The sequence below is a fragment of the Aphis gossypii genome, chromosome X (genome assembly GCF_020184175.1).
Source record: "Aphis gossypii isolate Hap1 chromosome X, ASM2018417v2, whole genome shotgun sequence".
Lineage (NCBI taxonomy): Eukaryota > Metazoa > Arthropoda > Insecta > Hemiptera > Aphididae > Aphis > Aphis gossypii.
The window spans coordinates 35,570,421-35,597,509 of NC_065533.1; the positions used below are offsets into that span (position 1 = coordinate 35,570,421).

The 27,089-nt window shown below is 26.4% G+C and overlaps 1 protein-coding gene and 1 long non-coding RNA gene across 2 annotated transcripts in view; one reads left to right on the top strand and one right to left on the bottom strand.

The window, feature by feature from the left end:
• The window catches only part of LOC114129703 (uncharacterized), a 380,263-nt gene extending 354,101 nt beyond the window's left edge, over nt 1–26,162 (top strand). Inside the window, exons 6-7 of the mRNA XM_027994507.2 lie at nt 17,339–17,907; nt 25,387–26,162. Of these exons, the coding sequence (XP_027850308.1) occupies nt 17,339–17,907; nt 25,387–25,419 (602 nt within the window). The 3' untranslated portion in view covers nt 25,420–26,162. The remainder of the gene's footprint in view (nt 1–17,338; nt 17,908–25,386) is intronic.
• LOC126552855 (uncharacterized) lies at nt 12,698–14,184 on the bottom strand. The gene is made up of 2 exons (XR_007606322.1): nt 13,782–14,184; nt 12,698–12,950 (listed from the first exon to the last, which is right to left on the bottom strand). It is a non-coding gene; the product is annotated as an uncharacterized LOC126552855 (long non-coding RNA).
• Nucleotides 26,163–27,089: the final 927 nt, after the last annotated feature.

Here is a 27,089-nt window from a genome sequence, read left to right on the forward strand (position 1 = left end):
CGCATACTTGACGTAAAATAATCCCCTGTGGTATGGATACACAATAACAAAACAAGACTGTATGTCATGGATTAATATAATCACTTCGTTCATCTTCATAGTAATGTACACTTTTTAATATTTTCATTCTATGTTTGAAGAAGGAAAAAAATATAAATAATTAGACGCTAGAGGTATAATATATTAATATACTGTATTATTTTATTTCGTTTTAGGTATATCTATAAATTATTTTTCCTTCTTTTCTGAGAGAAACAAAAATATATACAATACAATATAGTTTGTGACGGTTATTATTACATTGGCCGCGTTTTCAATTAACTACGAAGTGCTTATACATTTCTGGAAAAACAATATACGTATTACAGTACTATAAAACCTTAAGGAAGATTAAAATACATCGCAAGGAAAACTCTGGGTGGAAAAACTCTCACCATTTAACAAAAACTATTCGATTTTTAAGTCACAAGTATTCAAACAAATAACATCACAACTTTCAAAAATTTAAATAAGTTTAAAATCGTTTATATATTCAATCTAAGATTATAAAAATAGACCAAAAGCATATTATTTTAATCAATTTCACAATAATGCAACAGTCGAAATTTTACATACTATTTTTAGAATTATTTTAATTCAGAACTTCGAAAATATAATCTATTGATAATGTGACTTTATTTTTAAATTCTATATATTTTTGTATCTTAACTGTGAAACTTCCATCTCAGGTTAGTTTTATATATTCAAGTCATTGTATCCATCAACTAATTTCATTATTAATATAATATTGTAAGGATCGTATAAAATGTCAGACTTTTTGTTACTTAAACAATAAATCATATAATTTCTATAATATATGAAACTTAAAATCCATTTTTAAATTATAAAATATATTATTTTATACTTTTGTATAGTGTATTAAGTATTCCATTATTATACGATTTTAAACCTGTATTTTATGTATCATATAATATGTCTAACGAGTTTATAAACGTATTACATAAACTCACGTATTATCTCGACTATAATTTGATACTTTTTGGTTAATTTTAATATTCTTGTATATTATGATAATTTATTATCATAGCATTAGATTTGTAAAATTCCAGTAAATAAGAAGTATGAAAGGATTTTGTTTTATCTTGTACACAACATTTGTGTTCATTATACTGTTGTATAAATAGTTATAATATATAGTATAATCATATTGGTATTAATTTTCAATTCATAATTGAAGTAGATAGATACATTTATTAGTAACACGTTATAATAATATAATGCACTATAACGCATATTACAAATATTACTCGTTATTTGTTTTGTGTACCCCAGTGGAATACTGCAGTTAATAAAATTTTATAATTATTAACAACTATTGCTTATTAAGTTAATTAATAACAATGAATAACAAACACTTTATAAATAATAGCTAAAATAAATATTTAAAGAGTAACATTGGAAGTAATTATAATTTATAATATTATCACTATTATACCCGTTTGCTAAGGAGTTTTATATAGGCCAATTCAACAAAGATTTAACAAATATAATAAAATATATCTAAACAATTAATTATTTATAAATTTAAAAATAATTTAATATTTGTCTAAAGTAATTTACATTACATAATTTCATGACAGTTCTAATATTGATTGTCGGATAATTAAGAAATTACTTTATTATAATTCAACTGCTTTGAATTGAAAAGAATCCAACAACTACAAAAAAACTTATATTATACATTACATATTTTATTTGCACGAAATACATAATAATTTTATTTATAGATCAGAAACGATACGAAAAATTGGTTGTTACATTTCAATATTTCTTAAAAAATTATCTCAGACTAGATCAATATTTTTATACCTTTTTAAGAATCAAAGATATAAAAAAAAATTCTTATAAATTTTATAAATAGTACAGTAATCGTTTACCTTGTGTTAACATTCAGTGCTTTGAATAGCTGTAATACGATTACGCTTTACAAAATAGTACGATTGTCCCTTTTACAACACGATTACACTTCATAAAATATATGGTGTTATTTTTAAACGATTTTCCAATAATACATAAAAAATATTAATATAATATGGTATTATGGAAAAATAAACATTCGTGTCTTTTCAATATGTACCTATAAAGTAAAGACATAAAACTTTTAAAACCTATATCCTTTTAAGTATAAACTATAATATAATAACTTGGTATTTCATATAAAGTAATTAATAATTATATGGGTGTTAAACGTAGTAGTGTTTTGTATATTAATATTTTCTAAGTAGTGTACCTATTGGCTATTGCGTATACTAAAGTCATAATATGAAATGATTTTCAACAAATCCAAATATTTACTTTTTTTGTCAGTTCTAAACCTGTAAACATTGGGAAGGAAAATTCTTAAACTGGCTGAAACCTAAATTTAATTAGGTAAAATTGTCCTAATTTTTAGAGCACAATCTCAGCGCTTCAATTATATGTTTTGGTTTTTTTCTTTATCTTCTAACGTTCGTATAAATAACGCATTTATAACATATTTTGTATTAATCATATTTTCATACATAACAGAAAGATATTTAAATTTGTAATACTGATACATAAAAAAATGTGCTTTGACGCATATTTCAATTCTAAATTTCAAGAATTTTTGACTGCCTATTGACAAAATTGTTAAAAATGTATTCTGTGATATCAACATAAATAAAATTTTCTATTTAATGTCTAATATGTTTATTATCTCTTTCAACAGTTTGAGTTCAACTAACTAATATTGGTTCAAAATTCAATATTTAATAGTAATCTAAGTTCTTAAATATTAATTATTCAGTTAAATTAAATTATTTTAGTGTAATTATGAATTCATTTTTAACTTCGTTTGAAAATCATGAATGCCCATTCAGTTTCTTAGGTGTTGAATGCGAAAATGAAATTTAATAATAATTGCTCAATATATTATAGGTGGATTTTACCAAATATTATAATTTAAATTAATCTTTATTAGTGAATGGTCGATATTATAACACTAGAATACATTCAGAACCTAAAGCGAGAAACTCATTAAACTTTAAAATGAATATAACTACTCGAAAATCTTATAATTTTCTTTCTAAAATTGTATTATTTCTGTGATTCTGTGACATAATTAATTATTGTGTTTATTTTTCATCCATTTTACAAATACTGCACTTAACTGAAAATAAAATACTTAGTCATTTTTAATACAATAGTATTATTTAACTGTTGTTTACAGATATTTTGTCAAGTGCATTATTTTGAAATTTTTTTTATTTAAATTCTTAAAACCTTCGTTAGGTTCCACTGATATAAGAGTATGAGATGTTTATTATGTTATTGATGGTGAGTTAGAAGTATTTAAATGAAAAATAACAATGCTATTAATCAATTAATTAATTATTTCATTATTTCCAGTCAATAAAAAAACACAAGAGATTTCAGATATGGTTTACTTATTAGACTTCACTACAATGACTACTTGACTAAAATATTGTAAAACATAATTTCATACACAATAAATCATATTCAGTGGAATCTTGAGCACATATTAGTGGTAATAATATCTACCGGTAGCCAAAGAAACGAATTTTAAATCTAGATGAAAATAACTGCTAATAAAGATAAAACAAAAAACGTAATTCAAATGAAAAATATTTTATTTTATTTATTTATTTATTTATTTTAAATTGCAATAAATGTAAGTATGTAACTATACTTTGGCGTGTGTTACCAACATTGTTACAATTACGATAATGGCAACAGAAATAATCGCGGAGTGCCAATACATGCACACTATTGTGCATTTGAACTCTTGCGTGCGATTTGTATATCTTGCAATTCAACTTTTAAACTGAAATCGGTTTAACCTAGATATGACTTAAGTTTTCCTATTCATAAAATATTAAACTATAATAATATTATGACCAATGGATCATCAGCATACGTTTACTCTTATCGATTCGGAACAAATAATAATATGTATAATGTATATTGATTTTAATGTTCCAACATCGCATACCTGTCAAACGTCAGACACCGATTCAATATTTCGGAACTTAAAATCAACATAGTATATAATTTATCATTTTTTTTTTTTCTATATAACACTAAAATACCAAAACACGATAGGTAGCAAGAATTATTGTTGCATTAACTTATAATATTATGTTACAAGACTCGTCGTCGCCATTAATTTGTTTATAGATCAAAAAATAAAATTTGAATTATTTTTTTCAAACGCTTTAAACAATTTTTTTATATCAAAATAATATAATACGTAATATGATGCTATATTAACTTTTAAAATCACCAAAATAAATTTATTACACTACAACTACACACATCACATTTTTATTTTTAAACAAACTTCAAACCATTGATATAACATTAAATCAGTATTTCTTTTTATTACAATTCATACCAAACTCATAAACATAACCGTATTACCGGCTACCGCATAGGCACTGTAAGCACAGTGCCTAAAGCCAACGAAATTGTTAATAATAATTTAATTATTGAAAAAATTATTTTATTATATAAAAATGTATATTTAAGTTAATAGAATTAAAAAAAAAAGTGTTGGATCGTAATAATATATTTTAACGTCCAGTACTCAAACATTGATAAACTCGCGTTAACAATTACAACAGCTTAAAGAGGTTTTTCTTTCGTATACAGTACAATAAAAACTAATATTTTGGAGTGTTAATTATCAAGTGGATTTGATTAGTATACGTAATTAGTAATATTAACATTATAGTTCTCAATCTAAATACTATTTAATATAATAAATAACTTTCTACCGACTACCGATATATTTTCAATTTTTGTACAACCGTTGAACAGTCAGCAAGTGAACTACTTTTAAAACCAGACAGTGACAAATTCCCACCACCCCTTTCCTCTCACAAATGACGCCACTGATTATTGGTTACTGATTGGCTATTGATGAGTTCAATTATTCATAACTTAATAATAAAACTTCCGTATTTCAATTAAAACTTTTCATTGTTCTTCTTCTTATTATTATAATTATTATAAACGTAAAACTAGTATGACATATGGATAAAAATAACATATGAACATTAGTACAAAAAACGAAAAAAAGAAAACAAAGACTTTTTTCTTAGTAAACAATCTGAATCAATGAATAATTTTATAAAACCCTCAACCGTGACTGTTTTGAATGAAATAAATAAATTTAATTTCTACAAATAAAATTGACAATCTGGACATTTTAAATAAATACAAACCAACTAGCTATTACTAAAACGAATCTACTGAACATCATGCGAGAGTTAAAGATCGTTTTCAGCATTGAAGTATGTTCAAAATTGGCAAAAGTCAACTACAATAGTCGACAAAACAAATTATCGTCCTCATCGTTATTATCAATAGAACATGCATGAATTATTACAAGAAATAAATTCTGATGAAATAATAGATATAATCACTGAAAAAAAAATGTATTGTTAGTATAGCACTGCTCTACTATTCATTAGGTACCTACTGAGTGGATCACTACGATGTGTATGTTAAATTTGAATTCAATGGTAATTATCATTGTGCACAAAGAACAATTATAAGCGTCAGCCTATATCATCAAGTATATTTCATGGTTATATGTTTTTTTTTTTTTTATTTATTTATAAATTTATTTTACTTTTAATATTACAATAAATTGATAAATTTTTTCCAAAAATATTACATTTATTATATTATTATTTAATTGTATTTAATTATTATAAAAATATACATTCATACCATAGATATTATATCAACTTATATTGAAGCTCGCATCTTAATAATATCATCTTTCTATAAATAACGACGTAAAACAATAAAAATATCTTAAAATAAATCAAAAATGTTATTGCAAATAGTAAATTTCAAAATAATATAATATACTTACGTAGTTTTAAGTTACTACAAAATAATTTATAGTTTTCGAAATGTTAACGAATTTCATCATACTTAAAATTTAAACACTTATAAAAAAATATTATGACTATACATTTTCAATTTTTTAATTAGGTAGGAAATTAACCATTTATTAAAAACCACATATTGAATTTTCAAACATTTTTTAATGTTTGTATCGACATTATTATATATAACAAAAAAAAAACTAAAAAAAAATTCTAAATTTAAAATTGTCTATAAATATCTCAAAAAAACTAAAAAATATTTTGAAAATTATACCATATATTATATTGATAATAAAATTGTATAAACTTGATGAACATTTTAAGTTTCTGCGCCTATTTTTTTTAAATTATAACGAAATCAATTTAGTCAGCAACTGGTTTAATATTCACTAGTTTGTATCGATTAAAATTGAAAACATTTTGAAGGTAATTTTTGATTATCGGCTGTCCAAAGAAAATCTTGTACATTTTGAATTATTCAAATTGTATTATCATGTGTCTATCAATATTTTATCAAACAAAATATTCTGAGTAAATATTGTACACAATCATTATTTTATGAGTTGACATCATTTACGAGAATACGGATCGATAGTTTTCACTCATGCTAACAATATTATTATCTTTTCCAGTCGCTATTGTTGAGTGTAGGACGTAGGTTCACCAATATATGATTCAACGGCTTATTGAATAGTTAATTTTGAAAGTGGAATTTTTCAATTGGAGGTGGGTACGATTAAGGATCAACTCGCTAATAACAAGCACAATGTACATCATACATAGGTAAATAAAATTATTAAAATTATGATTACAATAATATAGATACCTATCTAGTTTAATTTCTTGCAATTTTACTAAATTTGCATTCGACACAAGAGAGCGCAATAGAAATGTAGAGCGTAGGTGTAATAAAGTTGTCGTCGATACATACAAAATTCAATAACGTTTTATAGAAACAAGATCGTTATATTATATATTGTTTTGACTTTTTTTTGCAACAGACTTCGTTTAAAATGTACAATTGAATTCTAGTTAACATTTATTTATTTTTACGTCTGTGAACATTGTTGATTAAACACGAGTGTAAATTGGATTTTTTTTATATAACGATCTAAATATGAAAAGAATTTTAAATTAAACCGTTATGTTTGTTTGATTATCGCTATTATACTGAACAGTGAACAGGTTAGCGTTTTACCGATCATACACACAGTCTGCTATCAAGTGTTATCGTACATAGACGGATAGACGGTACCACTAACTTGACAAAATAATTTAATTAAAAATAGCGTCATTTACAATATTTTGATTTAAGTTTATGTGCATAAAGAATTTGATGGAATTTAATTGATTTAATAATTTATGATTGTGTTAGTGTTTGTGTTATAACCATTCTTTTGTACGATTTTAACATTAAAAACGTTCAAATAATAATTAAAAATTAATGAATTTAAATCCAATTCATCGGAAACATCGGTTTACATTAAAATGTAAAAACAACCTAAATAAGTCATTGAAAAAATCTTGAACAATTTCTTTGTAAGACAATCAATCTCGTTTTATCAAATAAAGTAATATTAGTCATTAATATAAAAAATACGCAGATACATTATTACTTATTTATTATTTATAAGTAGGTACTTATCAGTATTCTGCAACACCGAGTACAGTATTCAATTTAAATATTATAAAAGATAATAATATATTATCATATGAGAAAAAATTATAGATTATAGTTTTTAATTATTAATCATCATCATTACACGTATATGTACATTTATATATACTATATATTTTCAGCCTTCATTTTTTGAGTTTTTCACAAATGTATAAAACAAATAAATACGTATTTAGTAACCAAATTACAACACCAATAATCGCAAAAAAATATATTTTATGTATACATCAAGATACATGATAATAATAATAACACTACTTTGTACTTACATAGAAATGGGTTTTATAATACATAATAGTACATTTGATAAACAGTGTAAATACACTTAATTAACCATCGTGAAACCAATAAAAAATTATATAAAATAATTTCATAGTACTTATCGTCTACAGATGTGATAAAACAAAACAAATGTCATAGAAATGTATGACGATAGAGCTACATTATTGCAATCTTAACAACAGATAGTTATTTAAAAACCTCCAAAAATATAAAATACAAATATTAAGGTTCTACGTACGTAATTCGATAGTGGAAAAAATACAATTAAATAAACTATAAGCGTAGTATTAAAAAAAAATTATCTGTACTCATTATTTAAAAAAAATAAAATAAATTATTGATCTTAAATTTTAACTATAAATTCAACCTTAATAATTTAAAATCATTTTGGACTTTTCAGTATCTACTTTTAATGCCACGACTGTAAAATTACAATTTTTTTTAACTTGTAACATTTTTATTGAATAACAATTTTTTGGCAAGCATGTAATTTTTTTTATTGTACATTTGAGAATTAATGATAGTTGTTGTGGTATATGTATTTTGATAATTAAGAATAATACATATGCCTATAATACACCAGAGAAGGTATAAAGTAACATAAAAATATGTACCTAAGTGTCTGTGAGTATCTTCTGTCATTTATACAAATCAAAAGTTTAACATTATAAGTATGAAATATGTTCTTTTTTGCAGTACATTATTTGGTTAGAATTTATAAGCTTGAAGAAAATGAGAATTCCTACGAAAATTTGCTTTTTGTATTTGGGTATTCTGCATAATATAACAGGATTTACAGTGTAACAAGATTTGCATAATGCACTCATAACACAACAAATATATATAGTCGATTTAGGTATATATCTATAGGCTCCCTAGGTGATAAGTACTATTTCATTGTGATGTATACAATTATTATTAACATTAAAAATAAATAAAAATATCTAACCTTAAAATAAAAGACTAACGATGAATGATTTGTGTTACAGAATATCATCAATCGATTTCATGTTTAGTCTGCCAACGACTATAATAAATAAATAACCATGTATATTGTGCCGCAAGGTTGGACATTACATCTAGTGATGTCTAATAATGATGTTAAGTAATATCTAACGTACTAACGTTTAACGAATTAATTTTTTTTCCATAAAATACAGTAACTTATGAGTTGATTAATTTTATTTCTAATTTAAAGCTTATATATTTAAAACTTATTTTGTTTTGTAAAAATTATTTTTATATTTTAAAGTTCAGTTAATAGCCATATTATTTTACTTCTGATATTTATATAATAGATATAAATGGTAAAATAAAACGATAACTTAATATTTAATTTTTAATATTAAAATTTAGTGTATAATTAATTATAACATGCTAATTTCTAATAATGAGTTTGATTACAAATAAAAAAAAAATTAAAATGTTTACCATTATTTCGGAAACAGTAACACTATAACAGAATTTTCGTAGATTATTAGATGAAAAAAAAATATTTATATAAAATAATAGTTATTTTGTAGGATTTCATCATTGATTTGAAAGTATTGAATTGTAATAATACAATAATAAATTTTGATTTATACACATTTTTTTTTTGTATTATTATACTACTTAAAAAAAAGGTATATCTAATTCTAAATTTAATTTTAAAAAAAAAAGTAAATAATTTTTAACCAAGTTAAATTACTTTTCTCTTTCTAATTAACTTGTTAATTAAACATATTAAAAAAAAACTTAACTTTACAACAAGAATTACTCGTCAAAAGTATAACAAAAATAATATATTATGTGTAAGGTAAAACGGGCAAAAGCCTAATTTATTAAGACAGATGATACATTTAAATTAAATTCAACAAATTAATAAATAAAATAAAATAAATATAAAAACGAATATCAAACCAAAAAAAAGGTAACTAAAAAAAGGTTATAATTAACTAATGAATATAGTGATAAGGATAACAGACAACTCAATGGCAAGATTATATAAAACAATAAAGTGTTTCAGAACTTGCTATGCTACATATTTTATAATATTTATTCGATCCAGCGAAAGAAATCTAAATCAGGATAATAATTATTTCACAAGGACACGGCTGTTAGGGATGAGTTTTTTGTAAAACTAGAGTTATGAGATAGGATGTGGAAAAGCGAGAGATCCTAATGATGAAGAGGGATTTTAAGCTGGTATGATCCAATTATAAGTAAAGAGATTTAATGCATCTATTCTATTGTACAGGAATGATATTACATCCACCGCTTTACGGAATTTTAATACAATGTTATACGAATATTATATTTATTTCAACGTAAGCAGGCGTGGATCTAAAAATGATAAAAAGGGTATGCCAATAAAGAGTATTGAATTTGAATACCTTAATACGTATATAATTAAATCTCTTTTGAACCTAACAAGTAATAACCGACACATTTTATTGACTCGCTTACTTAGCCTACTTTAAATTTTCAACATTTAGCTATAATTTCAATAGGCACTACACAGTACACATAGACATTATATTAAAATATTATAATATGTATATATTTATTGATGGTCATTCGTTAAATAACAACTTAATTGAGTTTATGTTATAAATGAATAATAATTTAATAAAATATAAATAATAAGTAGAAGAAAAAGAAAAAAAATGTTCAACCAAATTTAAATTTCATTTATTAAAATGACCTTATACTTTCGTCTTTTAACGAAATTACTCATACAACTCTTAAAAATTATAAAACATAATCAATTTTAACGAGAATTTTAAAAATGTATACTACATAAAATAAAAGTACCATTACTTTCAAGAAAATATAATTTATGTATAAATGATAAATACGCAATAATAATAAAACTGACTGTGGAATAAAGCGAAAAATTTCAATTATTTTTTTATAAACTAATAATTTTGTACTTTTTTTATTTTGACAGAAGCGGCAATGGGTGTTCGAGCACCCATCAAAAGCTCCCTCCCTTAAATCCACGTAATCAAACGTAAACAATAATTGTATTATTCCGCTCTATTGGTTAAGACATAATACATACCTATTTATGTTGCTTATTTTAAAGTATTATATTTCGTAGTTATTACTTGTATTCAAACAATTAAGGACACTAATATAATCTACAATTTACTTATTTCAATATGTTCAGGATATTTTTACGCATAATTATAAATTTGTGGAACGAGGCAGGCTGTTATCACCAGTGAAGCATTTTTACGTTCGTCGAACTCTGTAGAGAAAAGTGGCGTTTTCCACGAACCAAACTTACGTATGGCACTCATCTGCATAAGGTTGTTGCGTTTCCAACGTATAACCTTAAACCTTGTCAACTTTTTTTTTCTTAACGTTTAAAATTACCATAATCAAATTACATAATCAGAGGATAATACAAAAAAGTAAAGATAATAAATTGTTTTATAGATGGACAGAGAGTTAATGATTTTAGAATAAAAATATAAATTGAAATGTAACTTTAGATTTAACAAACTACACATAATATGAGTTTTTGATAAAATCTGGAATAATGTGTAATTTGTATATTGTGAATTTGTTCTATCATTTATCAACATCAGTACATCACTATAATTTTATCATCAACATCGTTTTAGGTATACATAAAAAATATTATTGAACACTAAATATTTATTTTGTTTTTAATTAAATAGTTAATTTAAAAAAAAAATGTATGAAGATATATTTTTTTTTTCAAAACTAAAAAACTCAACAACCTTAGTTTACCGCTGATGTACAATATTTCAATCTTTAGATGCTTTTATCTTGTTGGCCTTAGCTTACCCCAACGAACCTCAGAAAAAAAAGTGTATTGCTTGGAAATACATAATATTAGGTTTTACTGAGATAATTCGTATAGAGGTCCAATAATCAATAAAACTATATTAAATAAAAAATAAAAAAGAATTTAAAAAAAAAATTTATTATTAACGATCAAGTGGCTATCAATAAATTATTTTTATTTAGATACAAACATAATTCATTTTATACGCCACTACTAAATATTTGTTAACTTTTCAGATAAAATATGAAGTTTATGGAATGTTTTTAAAACAATTTAAATTTAAAAAAAAATTAAATCTTAACTTATTGATTTAAATTGTTACCATTAGTTGACTACTTTTTTTAAATGTACATGTTTACATATTATAAATTTATAACTACATAATATATTCTCATTGTAAATATTAAATTAAGTTAAAAAGAAAAAAAAAGTTATAAAACTTTACTTTTAAATTGATGACATGAAAAATATGATTGAAAATCAGACAGTTAATATACTACGAGTATAATGCTTAACAGTTATTTTAAGCTGCAGTAACTATTCCATGCGTACCGCTGTCACTTGCTACCGTTTGCTTATCTATGGCTTATGAAACGTTGTCTCAAAGATGATTATGTTTCGAAATTATTCTTTAAGTTAAAAATTATAATATGGAAAATCCATTTAAAATAAATACAGAAAAATATTTGACGTTTTATTCTCAGTCGCTTTCTATTTAAAGATGCATAATTATAATTAATCAGATCTGGTGCAGGAGAAAATTCTAGCCAATTCAACACCAATAATGAAAAAATTGACACATACCGATAATTTGCATCAAATCTCAGTTTTCTTTTTTATTTTATATAAACGTATAATTAGAATTCCGGATGCGTCAGATGGCATTAATTTTGTTTTCGTCGTTGTCGTCGTTATCTTTGTTTAATAACGTTTTGTTTCACTGTAACAGATATATTTGAGGGTGGTGGGAGAGAAAAAAAATACGCACACTCATAATTTATAATTATTGTTATTATTATTAATAATTCATTGACATTTTGCATTTATATATTATTTCGTCATATTAATCACTAATAAATCCGCCTTACATGATTCAGATTACTCTCTCGTGCGGTTTTCTTATGACACCGATTGCGTTCGTCGTCCGTCGTTCTGTTTGTTCGTCTGACGACGTAGGCATCATCTTGTTTTCAGTGAATAATTTTTTTTTTATATATAGAGCTATTATCATTCGTATTTTGCAATCCTATTAAATAAAATAATTTATACTGACTTTTCAACCAATGAAATAGCACGATTTTTTTTTTAACAATTATAAATGATAAACACTATCGAACTGGAACGAAATTAATATACAAATAAGTTGTACTATAATTTTATTTGGTCTAAAATACAAAATACTTCTAAAATTTTTTTATGTATATAACCTGTATGCTTTTTTAAGAATTTAACACTTATTTATATCATTTTTAAGACTATCAACAACGTCGTTACAACATTCCAATGTAATATTAGTGTAAAATTATTGATTTACCAAGTTTTTGTAATTAATAAAAATATAATTCATTAATTTGCACATATTATATAATTAACGACTGACATATTTGGTACACGAAAAGTTAATGAATTAAAAAAAAAATGTAAAAAATATTTAAATTTCAATTATTTAATCACCATATTAATTTTAATTCTATATGTAGGTATTACAAATTAGGATATGTTTAATTATTATTATTTAATAGTATTAAAATAAAAAAATTCATTAGTTGATTTTACTATTAACCTATAATTCAACATATCCTAATTTGTAACTAAAAAATGATTTACGAACCGACTAAAAATATAATACACTGATCTCACTCTATAAATACGACAGAATGGCTTCGTTTAATGCGATAAAATATTATATTATTTTACATTGTTCTAAGATGTATTTATCGTACAAATGCATCAATAATATATATATATATATAAGTTATATATATATAGGTATATTATACTGCGTAAAATTGACATCGCTATAGGTACCTAATGACATTTTTCTTTTTTAATACTAAAAAAATCGTGAGTTTCTTACCGGGTTCGAGGTAGATTCATTGCGGATTCATTAAATTACGTCTAAAATATTCATCTGGTGTACTTTGCGCTTGTGATTCACAACGAGAACCTGTACACGAATATTTTTACGTACACGGTGGCGCAGATCTGATTGTTGTACTTGAAATTCACACGAACGATGATTGTTCGCAAACTGCACGGCATGGTGACGGATAAACAACGGCAGTATATATTATGTATAGTCCAGTTGAGATCGTAGCTAACAGAAATCGGACGATCTACCCACTGTTATAGCTCCAATACGATTGAGACGCACGGGCAATTATATATATTATACACGCGAATAGGTACGACAAAATTGTCGTCACTTTTGATTCCTACAAAAGATGTATAATATTATATACCATCGTTTAACGATTATCCACAGTCGGTTTCGTGTAATCGAGTTTTCTCTAATAGTTGTAATTTACGGTGCTTGCCAAATTACGTCACATAGTAGGTACACGTCGTAAATTTCTCTGTAAACCGTTCAAATCAAATCGCATAAAATCGTTCTTGTACGCATATTACGTATAGAGACTACGAGAAGTTAAAAATCAAATGATTTCCGGTTCGAAATCGACAGTTATGATATTCGGGAATCGAGGCTCTGTAGGCTTTTTGTGGCGACTTAAGGACTCCGCAAACAAAAAACAGTTTGAGAACCGCTGGTATAATATTATGAATTATGATATTAGTCAACAACGTGCGCGAGTATAATATAATATGTGATTTCGATGAATATTGATAGTGTTATATTATTATATTGGTCGTCCGTCGATCTTTAAACAATGATAATTATATTGTTGGAAAGACAACATTGTCCCGTCGGAGACAACCGTAATGTTAATAATATTATATATTATAGTATTGTGACGATAACACGCTAATTACGATTATTATGTCAGAAATCACAATATATACCATACATTCGTTAGAAATGTCAACATTGTGTGTATACACGTATTATGTATTTGTGTGTGCGTATGAGTAAACTAATAATTAGCAGATAGCATAGACCGCCGTTATAATGATGGTACAATAACACATTATCTACAGTCGAAATAATTTATTATAATCAGACGTATAGATTAAAAGTAACATCTAAGCCGTACTCGTTTTACTTTTTGTCTTGTCAACGGACAATTTTATATTGCGCACATAATAATATTATTACGATAAAATAATGTCCCGTCTTCGTAATAAACTATTTAACATTAACTTTCCACTCTGTAGAAATTAATTTTATACTTTAAATGTTTTAAATGCCCGGTAAAATGTACCTACGTCATCATTACAAGAATTAATATGCTATTAAATGCATAAATAAATCTATATAATAATATTCAGGATAAGCTGCCAAAATATTTTGAAGTGTACTTAAATTACTTTTTTAAAACATTTTTAAACAACTAAAATTGTATATAATAGATAACGTGTAACACTTCAAACTCACAAAAAAATGTCTATTTTAGTCATAGATAATATATAATGGATAGGCCATCAGCCTTCTCCATGCGTTCTCAAATGATAAGCTATGGGGTAATACATTTACCCGTTGATTAATACTGGTAACAATGGTATAGATGGGACATATACCGAAACTTCAGAAATGCTGCCCCATGGGTGTTTAGTATAGGGATGGCCTATCCATTATATCTCTGGTCAGTCTTTTACCTTGACTGTTGTCACAGTTCAATAAAACAAGTGTAATCGTTGATTTGATAAATTGTGAATACAACCCATAAAAATGAATTTTATCAATATAAAAAATACATTTAACTATATAGCAAAAAATAATTCTAAAAAACACAATTTTAAATAAAACATTAAAAGTTTCATCGTGATCATTTTTAGGAAAACTGAAAGCATTTTCAAAATCAATAAATTAGGAATTACAAAAAAAAAACTATTTCATTCAACATTATATTTTAATATCATTTTTATGTAGACAAAATTATAACGTAATATTATTTAGAGTTTTAAAATCCACCAATGCGATTTTAGAACTGTTGACAGATGTCAGATATCAATTATATTAAGACACAAGAATTTTAAAGTCAAACCTTCGTAGCCAACATCTAACAGTATAAAGTTAACTTGTTATAATTATACATTTCTCAACAGAAATGTTTGACAAGCTTGAGTTACAATGCTTATCGTTGACACTTTGTTTTAATTTTTAATTTAAATTTTTTAAGTTTTACTGGCACATTTTGACATATAAACTAAATAATATAATTTATGAATGATACTTATTCTTAAAGGACATAACTTAAAATAACTTTAAAACTAGATTTTAAATGTGTTTAAATATGGAATAAGGAAATATATAACTATAGAATATATTATGAATTCCTTTTAAATGTTTAATGGCATATAAAACATTTGTACAGTTTATACAGTTATACCTTAATCATTCTGAATTAATTTAGTTTTTATTTATGATTGAAATGTGTGCCTTACTCGACAATTATTACTAAGCTAATTATGATAATTTAGTCAAATTTAAATGTAAATTTAAATTTATTCACTTACAAATTCAAAAACTCGACATTACTTTATTATATAATATAATATATGCGTTAAAAATGTATAGAACACTCAAATAATAATATTTTAAAATTATAATACGATAAATATATCTAATCGTTATTCTTCATTTAAATTTCTTATATAGTTCAAATTTGGAACCTTGTATCATCGCAGTTTTAAACTATAAAAATCGAAAATAGTTCTGCAAGAATCAAAATACTGAAAAAATTATAACATATAATAATAATGATAATACTTAGCACGTGGTGAAAATTTCAAATATCTTAAATTATTCGTTTACGAGTTGTTAGACCAAAAAAAAAAATAAAATCGATTTTATCAAATACCTACTGGTTGTGTATAAAAATTGTAAAACTATATTTTGAAAAGTAGGTATAGCTACTGATAATATTCGCGACCTCCCGCGAAGTATCGACTATTTTTTTTTTTTTTTTTTTGGTTTTGGGTCATTGAGACCATACCGCCAAACAAATTTCTCTCCATCTATCTCTGTTTTCTGCCACTACTCTCCATGGTATCTCTGGTTCAATGTTTTCCACGTCTCTTTTTACACAGTCTTCCCAGCGTAAGCGTGGTCTTCCTAAGGGTCTCTTACCGACCGGGTTCTCTTCGATTGTTGTTCTGACTATGGATCCTACTCTCCGCCATGCATGTCCAGCCCAGGTTAATCTTCTTTTCTTGATTTCATTCGCGATGTTCGGTCTCTGGAACAGCTTTTCGAGTTCTTTATTATGACGTTTACGCCATTCACTTGTGTTTGTGTCAAAGCATGGGCCGTAGATTTTCCGTAAGATTCTCCTTTCAAATACTTTTAGTCTGGCGAAGTATCGACTATATAGATCCGATTTTCCAAAATAAACCCCCGTCCACAACAAAGTCGAAATTCAAAGAATTTCCGTCTGCTCGTTGTTGGCGTTTTGTCGTGCTCCTTCTAAACAATAATAACATATAATAATAACACTCTCGTCACGTCTTCCGCAGGTATGCTTGGCCGGGACGAGTCGGGCACGGCGACCGCTTCGGCTGCTGCTGCTGTCGTCCAGTCCGCGTCGGTCACTTCGACACCGGTGCCGCCGCCAACGCCACCGCCGCCGCCTCGGCCGGTCACCACCCCGACACCTGCGGCGCCCCCGAAGATCATCGCGGCCACGGTAGCAGTGCAGATGGGCTACGAACACCAACCGCCGCCGACCGCGTCGTCCTCGTCGTGGCCGTCGGGCGATTGGATCATGAAAGCGGTGCAAGACATCAAGGCGGCGGCCAGGGCTCGAGGGATCGGAGCTGGAGGAGAGGACTACGACGGCGACGACGACGGCAACGATTACGATTACGACGACCAGACCGACGACGAGATCGAACAGATCGAAGAACCGACCGCTGCACCGCCGCCGCCCCCGCCTAGACAGCCTCTGCTCAGGACGGTCACCGGTCACATGTCCCGGTACGAGTTCAAGCGGTTGGACGGCAGACCGGACGACGGACGTGTAAACGGCACGTACGTGGCCGTCATCGAGAGCGATCGTCCGCCGCGCGTCGTCATCTACGACCCGGTGAGCAGATGCGTTTATATGATATTTGAATGTGTATACAATGTACATGACCTGCAGGGTTGGGATTTTATAGCATTTGCATATTTTTCTTGTGAAATGCTTAAAAAAATATCAGAGTAAGCTAAAATTAATGTGTATCGCGATACAGAGAACTCAAATTAAAAATTTAATTTTGCTTTATTTTTTGCATATTTTGTGTTTTTTAATTTTTAGTATTTTTTTTTTTTTTTTTTTTGGAGTTTTTGAGATTTTTTTCATTTTTACCCGTTTTCGATTCAAAATCGATCTTATTTTATGAAATTATATTCGAGCAAAACGTGTGCTTAGATTTCCAAGTAATCGAATTATCAAGTAAATAGTAAATATTGTAGGTACATATAGATTAAGTAAATAGACCGATTACGCTGATGCAACGCCGTACAATTACAGCGATAATATATAGGTATAATATTATAATATTACGATATTATTTCGTATTAATTATTCGGTTCTAATTTTTGTTATCTGCTGATTTTGTTGGGTTTTTTTTGTCGATTTCTACTGTAAGATTTCCTTTTTTGCATATTTTTTTTTTTATTGCATTTTATAACTATCACATATTTAGCAATATTTAGGTCGTAATTTTAAGTGCTATAAAATCCCAATCATGTACATAACTATAGGTCGTCGTGCACAGTAATTAAAGTTGTATGCACAGTGTTTCCCAAGGTATCACCCTCGTAGAGTGACTTCGTGGCGATTCCACTTACGCTCTCGATCCTCTCTAATATAGTCGAATGAACGCGCATTAAAGCCCGACGACTGCACGTCACACATATTATATAATAACCCGTCTAGTTAATGTTTGTCTTGGTCATCGATGACTGTCACTATCTTATAATGTAAAGTAATACCAACTATGATGACGGTTTATGAACGTCAGCAGATGGCCAAGACAATTCGTCCAGTTCAGACGAGTGATACCTAGGGGTGATTTTTTTTTTTTTTGTAATTTCCAGCGATCTATACTTTATTATTTCGTTATTTTATCGTATCGAGCACGATATATATATATATATATTTTTTTTTAATTTATCTCAAATATTGTATTCTGTTCTATGTAGTTCCCACACCCACACCCACAAACTTATAAAACATACCTTTCTTCATCACTCGTTGAGTAAATATGGATTCTATAACTTAATTGTATTTTCGTAACTTTTTAAGGACTAATTCGATTCGCTTACTCCAGTATCTACACATCAGCCATCAATAACACACGGATAACTTTAGAGACACATCTACATTTCTAAAAATACTATTTATAAGGTCAACCTTTGTCTTAACTTTGCTGGCCTTTTTTCTCGATTGTTTTACACCTTTACATAAGAGCTAATTTTGAGTTTATAACAAAATTAAAAAAATCTATGAAATAACACAATAGTATGATACTAAACCATACTTTATTAAATTTAATATTTACATTGTTTGGTTGAATATTTTTTTAAAAATATGGTTAGTACATTTTGTAAGTACTATATAAATTTTAATAATTTTAAATTACTCTTTGAAGTTTTGATCTAAATACATATATCTATCTATTTTATATCTCAATTATAGGGTAGAAACTAGAAATAGATTTTGGAAATAAAATAAAAAATAAATGAATTACTAAAACGTTACAACCATTTTAATATTAATTTATGTAAATTGTGTGATCAGTGCCAAGTGCACATTTTATGCAGCTATATAAATTATATTATTAACAATTTAAGAAAATATGTAATCAATTAGTAATAAATGTGTACCTAAATAATTATTCTGAAAGTGTGTAGTTTCAAAATAGTCGAAATAATGAAATATATTATTTAAAACTTAATTTGTAAATACTTTTTTATGCCTACAATAAATTTATGTTTGTAACATAAACCTAAATTACTATTATAATTTTAAAAATAATTAGGTTAATAATGTTATAAAAACACTTTTTTATGTTCTTAACAATTTCAGAAAGCTAAAAGTGCCTAAACCTACTCAGCCAACCCCTCTCCGCCATAAACACAATGTTTTAAATATAATATTAATTTCAATTTTCTAGATATTTTTTTTTTAACTAAGTATAATTTTGTTTTTGAAAGTTTTTTTTTACTTATTTAGGCAGGTAAAAACCTTTGTACCCCCTCCCCCTATTGAAAACTGAAATGACGCCACTGAATTAAACAGAACAAAAATTCAAAATATAATAGATTTATAAGTTTTACTAATATATATATATAATATAATAATAATATAATAATATATTATAATTTTTTTTTTTTAATTATTACCCCCTATGTTATTGGCATTTTCAAACAATTACTAACTCAGTCTATGTCGATAAAATCATAAGTTAATTAGTAGGTATAAGTATGGGGATTTTTTTTTTGTTTTGTTTAAGGACGGCAATACTCTATTCTATTAGACTATTTAAGCTACTTTCCCGAGTTTTGGTGAAGGGGAGACGATTAATTATTCATTTATTAGCTGATAAAAGTTAGTAAAAGGTACATATTATTAATCTGGTCAACGAAACTAAAAATATGCATACCAACTTTTCTAATACTTTAAAGATTTAAAGTCCCAAGCCAAACTCTAGTTGGCTATATTATAATATTATAGTACCAAGTTATATTACTCATTGAACTCGTTAGCATCAACTATTGTCCGATTTCATCTCACTATCGATTTATCAAAATATGAACGATTTTAACACGTTTTATCGAAGTCACTCGATTCTCGAGACGTTAAAAAATGTATACAAAATTACCAAAACATTGTTATGTATTCACCAAAAATAGACGGATAATAAATTATTTATTTATATAGGTACATAATATTAATAATATTATTATTATTATACTGTCGCACGACACGTCATAAATTATTTTACATAATTGTTTACTTTTAATACACCGTTCAGGCAACTCTACATACGCATATGTATAGAAAATATATTATAAATACTATACAGTATACACAATTTGTGTGGAAGTAAGGCATGTTATTGTCGTTAAGAATATGTAAAATATTAATACTTAATAATGCTCGTAATTCACTTAAAAATTAAATTATTGTAAAAACCGACAATATATTACAAATACCTAATGTTCTTACCATAACATTTGATAATAGATTATTTTACTCTAACATTTAAGATAAATACACAAACTTCTGAATATATATTTTAGAATGATATATTCAGAGGCTAAACCAGGATTTTTTATGGGGAGAATTAAACACTTTAAACTCGAGTTATTGAAAATCAGAAACAACAAAAATATTAATTAACACTTTTAATAATACTTTTTACCTCAAATATTCTATTATACAATTAATAATAAGAAATATATTAGTTTAATAATTAAAATTTGTAAGACAATTTCCATATTTAAATTTAAATATTTTAAAACAATTTAAAAAATATATGCCCAATGGGGAGTTATAGCCCCTTTGTCTTTAGCCTCCCTCCCTTTGGCTACGCCACTATGCGTATTAATTAGACTGATATAAAATATGCGCATATGACGTTTCTCAATAAAAATAAATCCAGTCGAGTCTCGATAACACAAATTTCAAAGGAGGTAAAAATTAATTTGACTTACATATTTTTCGAGTTATCGAAATTGTTACATTACCTAAATAATTATTATCTACTCAAGATCGAGAATTTATTTATTTCATATTTACTGCAAGCGATATTAGTTTTAACATGTCTATCTACAAGATGATTTTTACAAGTTTAACTGAGTACTGACGTTTAATATAAATACTTAATTTATAAGCAATAGTGCTAACTTACTATTATTGTTCTAGGTATTTATTGAAAAAAGTTATTGCCTATTTACCTACACATTTTCTTATCGATATTGTAGCTCGTTATATTATATTTCATATACCTATGAAAGATTGGCAATATTATATTTTTTTATTAATACAATAATACAGAGTTATAAAATGAAATTGAATTCCGTTTTTGAAATCTTTGAAGCCAGAATGATATTTTTCGCTGTATACTTAAAAAGCGTCTGTCAAAAGTATTTGCTTGTATTTTGAATTATATTTTTGTTTGAAATAAGTTTAGTTCCAGTTAGCGGGTGTAAAGTATAAACGCACTTTGTCTCCGTCAAACTATATTCCATTTGCTCGGGACCATTCGGTCCGCTAAAAGTAAAATTGTTAACAACAACTTTACCCCTTGTTTACAAGAAATCCTGAGAAAAAGGAATAATGAACAATTATTCGTCTAGTGGTATATCGCGGCCTCCTTATAGCGATTTTGTCATTAGTGGGCTTAAAACTTTTGATACGATTAAGAAATGATTAAAAACAAAATAAAACTAACGCAACGGCCTTGCACCAAGCAGCTTCACAATAATTCCGTGAAAACTTTTGGCTAAACGCTAACAAATATTATATCCTCTACTCGCCTCCACGGCACACTCTGTGTAAATCACCTCCATTCGTCCACAAGGACACTTTATATTTCAAGATATAAGAAAATAGATATTGGCTATAGATATATACGATATATTATACCCATCAAAAATCGATTCTTTTAAAAGTAAATACTGATTAATAAATATTTCAAAAAGCATTAGGTACCGCTTCAAGAAATTAATATATTATAGGACGACTTTTAAAAAATAATATTTTTACTATTTGTTATTATCATAATATTTTTTAAGTTATTTGCTTGAATGCGAATGACGTCATACATTTTAAATTTACATACTCTTGAGCAGAATTTTTTTTCCAGAATTTTAATAAAAATTAAATTTTTAATGAGGGGTTAATCAATAATTAATTATACATTATTAAATTTTATATTAGTAGTATGAGATTGGCATAGAGGTAAGTACCCCACAAAATTAAGCCACTTATGCCCACTATTCCAATCGTCATAAATACCTATTATTTACTTAAAACCATTTAAATATACCCATTCAAAATTCGATTGTTATGCATAAAAATTCTCAACAAAACAAATATACTGTTTCAGAACACGGAATCACACATTACGAGTATGTATGTTGTTACTAATTGTCATTCAAAAACATTAAAATACTATAAAAATAAAAACGACGAAAAGTAATAAAAATATAATTCTTTTTAAAACTGTTGTTTTTTAATAACTTCAAATTATGTAAATAATGTTTTCCAAAACTTTAATACTTTTCAAGATGATGATTGTTTACTAACACCCTATATATATATATATGTATATTGGTATGCATATATTGTGTGTTTAGACTTTTGCTTGTTTGTTCGAGAGCGCTCAAAGTATTTATTTGCACAGTTATCTGAAGAAACGGCACAGCCGTTCAAAAACATTAGCCTGGCGACCGACTTATGTCAAAAACCAATAACTGTAGGCACATTTCTACTATATACATACAATATAGAAGCGCACAAATATATATGTATATATTAATATTTATATAATATGTATATTATGTATTATGCACGTATTCATACACAGTATAACTGCACTCCGTAATCACCTATATATAGTCATATGCGGTGTTTTATGTCTCCGAGTCAATATTAAGTTATACGGATGTTTCTTCTCGGCCATTCTTCATTTATTTATTCTTATTAGTTTCTGATATTTTCTGGTAAAGTACAACGAGCGCAAAGTTTACACAGTATAGTATAGAGCTCGCTCTAGTGATGTCCCTGAGTCCCAATTGACTTCATACATATTCGTAGTCACGCCAACGGTGTTATATGTTTTCGGGGATAGGCAAGTCAAAAGGTCCTTAAGATCCTACTTACTTAGGTCCTTACTTAATTATAAATGTTTATTGTTTCAAGAATATAATAACTCTGGTATATATAGGTATTTATTTCTATGATAGATTCAAGAGAAAAATGTATTATGGATGTAATGACTAAAATTTAAAACTATTAACATTGAAACTTATTAAGACATTAGTTACAAAATATAACAATATATGCAATAATAATAATAACTGTTCTATTATATAGTTAGATTATACTTGGTACATAAATAAAATACATAGGTACCTACTATAAAATCATATGTAAATACGCATAATATTTATAATATTATGAAAGGTGAAGATTGAATACAAAAAAAATAAATATCTAGATCAGTTTATTAAATAACACATATGTGATTAAAATAAGGTTCTGTTTAAACCTTATATTATCAAAAAGCAATCGTTATTTGGATATTTAGGAAAAAAAACTAATTTTCATATCGACGTGTATTCCTGATTATTTTTAAATCACAACAAAAAACGATATTGATATTATATAACTATTGACTTATGAAAATAATTAGACATGTGAAATTAAATATAGATCCCTACATCTTTTAAAAAAATAACAACAAAAATAGTAACCAATTATCTACAATGGGCCCCCAGGCGGATTATCAGTAATATGACTGTATGTGCTCTTGCAGAGAGTAGGTAAATAACTAATAAAAACTTAATATAAATATATATTACTGCAATAATTATACCTATTATATACTATACAGGTTGATTTTTTTAAAAAAAATAAGATCCATATTGTTTTAGAATTGTAGAACTGTTCCATATTTTCACCACTCTCAGCTACACCATGGGATCGACGATATCGAATTCATTACTATTTAGCTACGGGATTTTATAAATAAAAATCCCAGTCTGACGGTGCAAATTAGTACTGATGAATAACACCTAAAAATCTACTAAAACCGACCAACTTTGAGCAGCTATAACTCGCTGATGGGTCAACAAAAGTTAACAATTTTAACGTGAAAATTCGTTAACAAAATAGCTTAGATAGCAAGATTAATTATTAACACAATTATTAGTATAGGTTGCTGTTTGAAAATAAAACTTTGCTAGTTTTTATTATTGAATATGAGTAAAAAAAATTAAAATTTTGTACAGTTGTAGAAAAACATATTGTATCTAAAAATTTGAAAAAAAATCTATACTTTTTAAAATAATGAGTTTTGTTTGATAAAAAAAAAAACCACCCTGTATAAAAATAAATGTTATCTAGAGTAGTAACAAGAGTTACATTAAATATATTGTATTTAATACTATCGAAAAAAAAAGGAAAATGAATGGGTGGTAATACTTTTGTTAACTCCGTGTGCTCTAAAATTGTCTCTTTGCGCCACTGATCAGTTACTTTAAAATATATTACAAAACTGATTTCAAGTTACAAAATATATTGATCGGTATCTAACCAAAAAATAATCTATTACCTACTATGTATGTTGTTTGTTTTCAACATTAGCGCGATGCCGCGATGCAATTTAGAGTTAAAAAAAAAAAATTAAATTAAATTTATATAATTCGTAACTGTACGAAAAACATGCACATGTGAATTTGTAACTATTAACCATTAGTTATGGTATTTCTTTTCATATTTAATTAATAAGAATAAAAAGGATAAGGTGAATTTTACTGATTAAAATATTTCAATATGTGATTACAGGTGAGGCAGAAAAAACCAAGAACCGACAAATAATTCCAACAGAAGGCAGTGGATAACGACTTGCAAACGGCAGCTAAAAATCGCCCGAAAGAATAATATTTTCCGCATAGTAATATACACACACACACTAATACACACATACATACAAACACACAAAAAAAAGAATTTTGTTGTATTAATTAAATGATAAACTATTATTATAATACAATATAACATAATAAAACACGTCTGGTTAAACATTTCTCTCGTTCATATTTTAATGCGTTTTAATTTTTCGATGTTACGACCAAAATTAACACTGTCGCGTATTAACTTTCAATTTATTTATTATTATAATAAAATTAAATATCATAAGTTGTAATTATTACAGTGTGCTGTATACACATACGAACAATATACATTTTACTGTGTGAAATTCTAATAATAACATTATATTTATAATTATTATATTACAAAATAAGCATTACAATACTTAATATCATAATATACTAATACATTATATTATATTAAAATAAACGCTGAAATTAATTTCTATATTCCGTACTTACTTAAGCACTAGATAATAATAATATGATGTCTGATATGTTTATATATTATTAGATAATACGTTTGCGCGTGTATAGAACCGAATGTCGATTTTCTTTTTGTCCCCTTCTTCGAATCCGTTTATCATATATTATTATTATTATTATTATTATTATCATTATTATTATATATAATTTATATTGATTTATATGCTGTATATGTGTATAAATAAATGAACGAACAAAAAAAAATTTAATCTTATCTTGTTGTATTCGTCAGCTCACTTCTTTTGTAACTGTATAAGTCGACTTAACAGCTTTTCTTCTCCGTCCGTCCACCCGTGACCATCAAATATATTGCACTACTCAAACTTTAAGCATTAAGGGGGTGATAATATATCGATGTAATTCATAAATTTACCACATAAATATACATCAAATTTGTATATCATGTAATTATAGAATGAGTGATTAGCATCGTCTCAGATAGAAAAAATAAGAATTGTAGTTTGCGTCAAAATTCAAATAGGTTATTCTGTCGATAATACGTTCAATTTTTGATAGTTAAGACTAAGATATTGAGATATAACAAACTATACAGTTCTTAATAACACAGAATAAAGTACTTTAGATTCTTGCAGGTGGTTATTTCACTAGGTAATCAATTCATACTGTTCTATGACTCGTCAGTATTGCCTCTAAAACTAATTAAAGAACAATTATAAATAATATCATAATAGTTAGGTAATAACATTGTAATGAATGCATTATTTTTGTAATGAATTTAAACTGTGTAATAACACGTTATACGATTATACCGGATCGGACGTCAAACTTTGCATTGATTGATTGAATCATTGCATGATTAACAGATAAGTCGATGGGTAGTTAGAAATCTCGGAAAATTATTATTGTCATTCGATTCTGTAGACTTAAGGGTATCAACGTTATCAAGGGTACCGACGAAATACTCGAGTACATAGATACTAATTTTGGTGTGAATTACCAATAATATTTTTGACCATCCGTGATTGTGCATATTACATATTATCTTTGTTTTTGAAAAAAAAAACAAACTTCCAATTAAAATAAATACACTATTTAATATTTATATTTGCTTATTAGTCAAAACACAATCGTTAACCATTAGGTAGGTACATACAACTTTTGTTTTTTAAT